Here is a 3,612-nt window from a genome sequence, read left to right as displayed (position 1 = left end):
GCTGCTGCTGCTGCTGCTGCTGCTTCCTCAGGTTAGGAAGCAGCTGGCGCATGCGCTGTATCAGCAAGACGCCGCGACAAGGGTGATTGCGCGGCTGCTTAAGGAGCGAGATGCAGCAAGGCAGCAGCTGCAGCAGCAGCAGCAGCTCGTGCTGCAGCTGCAACGGTCCGCTGCTGCTGCAGCAGACGGCGCAGAAGCAGACCTCGGTGAGTTCGTCAGCAGCAGCCGACGCAGCAACAGCAGCAGACGCAGCAGCAGCAGCAGCAAGTCCACGCGGGCTTCTCCCGCGCGTCCTCAATTCATCCCACAGCTCATTCCGCTGCTGCTGCTGCTGCTGCTGCTGCTGCGCAGGGATTAGCGAGGAGCTTGTGGAGGCGATGCAGTCGCTGGCGCGGCAGCTGTTGAACCAGCGGAAGAAGCGGAAGCCAGTGGGCTTCGTAACTCCTGCTGCTGCTGCTGCTGAGTTCCGCTGCACTTTGTCGCTGCCGCTGCACTCAGCAGCAGCAAGAGGAGTTTACCGGGTGACAGCAGACACAAATGCTGCTCGCCACGCCGCAGTGTTCAGCAGCAGCGGGGAGGGAGGCGCAGCAGCAGCTGCTGCTGCGGGGGGCTCTCCCGCTGCTGCTGCTGCAGCAGCAGCGGGCGAAGGCGGCGCTGCAGCGGCGGGCGGCGTGGGCGGCGGCAGGGGAGAAGTCATCAGCGTTTCCTCAGGAGCTGATGGAGCTGTTGTCTTTTTTGATTTAAAAAATAAAAAACAATTAGAAAAAGTCCAGGCCCACAGCAAAGCTTGTCGCTGCTTCCTGCTGCACCCGAAGGAGCCGCTGCTGGTCTCGGGCTCCGACGACAAGACCGTCAAGTCGGCCGCGCAGCTCGCCGCTGTTTGCTTTTTAGTTAATTAATTAATTAATTAATTAATTAATTTATTTATTTACTAGTTTTATTGATTTAGGTGGCTCAGGGGCTTCAGTTTGGTGCAACTTGCTGCAGTGGCACAGGGCTGGGAACGCGGGAGCTGCAAAGACACCTGGCAGCAGCAGCAGCAGCAGCAGCAGCGCAGCCGGCCGCCCACTCAACTGCTGTTGCTGCTGCTGCTGCTGGTTGTGCAGGATTTGGCGGGGGTCCTTGGACTTCAGGAGTTCCTACTCCTTGGGAGCGACTTTGCGCAAACAGCGCGGAGAAGTTTCAGCTCTTGCGCTGCACCCCCTGGGAGATTATTTTGCTGCTGTTGCTGCTGACAAGACTTGGGCCTTCATTGGCTTCCAGGAGGGCCGCTACCTCGGGGTCTACAGGGACCTCCCTTGCCAGGTACGCAGCAGCAGCAGCAGCAGCAGCAGCAGCAGCAGCAGTAGTAGCAGCAGCAAGTCTATGACCCCCGTGCGCAGCAGCAGCGCAAAACGCCGCGGCTAGCAGCGTGGCGTCGCCGCCAACCGCGCTCCTCCGCGGCAGCAGCAGCAGCAGCAGCAGCAGCAGCAGCAGCAGCAGCAGGGTGTGTGCGCTGCGCGCAGTACACGGCCGTGGGCTTCCACCCCGACGGCATGATCCTGGGGGCCGGAGGCAGCAACGGGAGTGTTTACATTTGGGACTTGAAGGTGCAGGAGCAGCGCGCGGCGCTGCAGGGTCACTCCGACAAAATAAGCCAACTGGCCTTTTCGGAAAACGGCTATTACCTGGCCACGGCCAGCGCAGACGGCACCGTGGGCAGCCCTAGGGTTTAGGGTTTAGGGTTTGGGGTTTGGGGTTAGGGGGAGGGGGCTTCGCGGTGGGCGCAGGGTTTACGGGAAGTTAGGGTTTAGGGTTTAGGGTTTAGGGTTTAGGGTTTGGGTGCGGTCTGCGGCGTTTGCGGGAGAGCGAGGGTCTTGGCGTTTGTGGACGGCGTTGGAAGCACTGGGGAGTCTTCCAGCCTGCAGCGCGCAGCGCGCAGGGTTTAGGGTTTAGGGTTTAGGGTTTAGGGTTTGGGGTTTGGGGTTTGGGGTTTGCGCGCAGGTGCGTCTGTGGGACCTGCGGAAGTCCGCTGCGTTCCAGACGCTGCAGGTGGGCCCCGACAGCAGCAGCAAAGACCCCGTGACTGCAGCAGCATTTGACAACTCGGGGCTTTTTGTTGCTGCATGCACTTCTTCTGGGGCTGTCCACATTTACAACTTCGAAAGCAGAGCGCATGCAGCCCCAGTCGCCACTCTCCAGGGGCACACCGACGCCGTCATGGACTGCGCGTAAGGGTTTAGGGTTTAGGGTTTAGGGTTTAGGGTTGGGGGGGAGGGTTTGGGACGCGGGGCGCGGCACTCGGCTTGTTGCTCGCTGCTGCATGCATGCATGCATGCATGCATGCATGCATGCATGCATGCAGCAAACGCATGCATGCACGCACGCATGCGTGCATGCATGCGTGCATGCATGCGCTTGCTGCTGCGGCGGGCGTACTACGCGTCTGCTGCGGCTTGCGTCTTGCCGCTGCTTCTCGGGTTCCTTTTGCTGCTGCCTCTGCTGCATTCTTTTGCTGCTGCTGTTATTTCTTTTGCTGCTGCTGCTATTCCTTTTGCTGCTGCGGTTATTTCTTTTGCTGCTGCTGTTATTTCTTTTGCTGCTGCTGCTATTTCTTTTGCTGCCGCTGTTATTTCTTTTGCTGCTTCGAAACTCAGATTTGTAGAAGGCGAAAAAATGATCTTGACCGCCTCAATGGACAAAACCGTCAAACTGTGGGAGCTGCCTGGTGACAACTAAATTGCATGTATGCATGCAATGGTGTATGCATGCATGCATGCATGCATGCATGCATGCGTCTCTTTTGTTTGCATGCTTGCGTGCATGCATGCAGCGCAGTTGTCTGCATGCATGCATGCATGCATGCATGCATTGGGGGATGAGTGAGTGCATGCAAGATAAGAAGTGCACGCGGGGAAGGCACTGGGGCGGGCAGAGATTGGGGCTTTAGAGTGGTCGATCTGCTGCATGCAGCAGAGACGTTAAGAGTAACTGAAAGGGGCGCGTTGATGAGCGCTAGGCAGTTTGCTGCTGCTGCTGCTGCAGCAGCTGCTGCAGCAGCAGCAGCAGTAAAACCTGAGGAGTTGTGTTCTTCGCCACCGTGCAGCAAGGGCATTGTGGGACAGTTTGCTGCGCCTGCTGCTCTTGGGCTGTAGCAGCAGCTGCAGCGAATCTTGTCCGCAGCAGCAGCAGCAGCAGCGGTGGCTGCATCTGCAGCAGCGGGGGCAGAGCAGCTGCAGCAGCAGCAGCAGTGCATCTTAATTTTGATTTTGGCTTGAGTGCTGCAGAGGCCCGCAGCTGCGGGGCCAGTGCTCGCGGGAGGCGAACTAGAAACAAAGTGTATGGACACAAGAGGCAGCAGCAGCAAGAGCAGCAGCAGCAGAACTAGCAGCAGCAGCAGCAGCAGCAGAAACAGACAGGCAGCCGTAAGTAGCGATGTAAGGGAGGCAGAGTAGTCCTAGAGGCAGCAGCGGGGGAAACAGCAGCAGCACAATCGCTGCAGCAAGCTGCAGCAAGAGCTGGGGGCTGCCTGCTGGTGCAGAGCTGCTGCTGCTGCTGAGACCATTGGTCAGCGCAGCTGCAGGCAGCAGCGCAGCACGAATTGCTGCAGCAGCTCAGGGCTCTAAGAGCAGC

General features: G+C 58.9%; 1 protein-coding gene across 1 annotated transcript; it reads left to right on the top strand.

The window, feature by feature from the left end:
* Positions 1–110: 110 nt before the first annotated feature.
* Positions 111–2,718, top strand: ETH_00025440 (WD-40 repeat protein, putative; the record flags this gene model as incomplete). Its single annotated transcript, XM_013378834.1, has 6 exons — positions 111–206; positions 352–856; positions 1,107–1,305; positions 1,506–1,694; positions 1,984–2,210; positions 2,637–2,718. Coding segments are annotated over 6 exons (1,298 nt in total), but the record flags the coding sequence as incomplete, so codon positions are not given.
* Between the last annotated feature and the right edge of the window lie 894 nt (positions 2,719–3,612).

Source organism: Eimeria tenella, genomic scaffold, assembly GCF_000499545.2.
Source record: "Eimeria tenella Houghton genomic scaffold, Eth_scaff1072, whole genome shotgun sequence".
Classification (NCBI taxonomy): domain Eukaryota; phylum Apicomplexa; class Conoidasida; order Eucoccidiorida; family Eimeriidae; genus Eimeria; species Eimeria tenella.
Note: the sequence above shows the minus strand (reverse complement) of the source record. Positions and strands in the feature narration are given on the sequence as shown.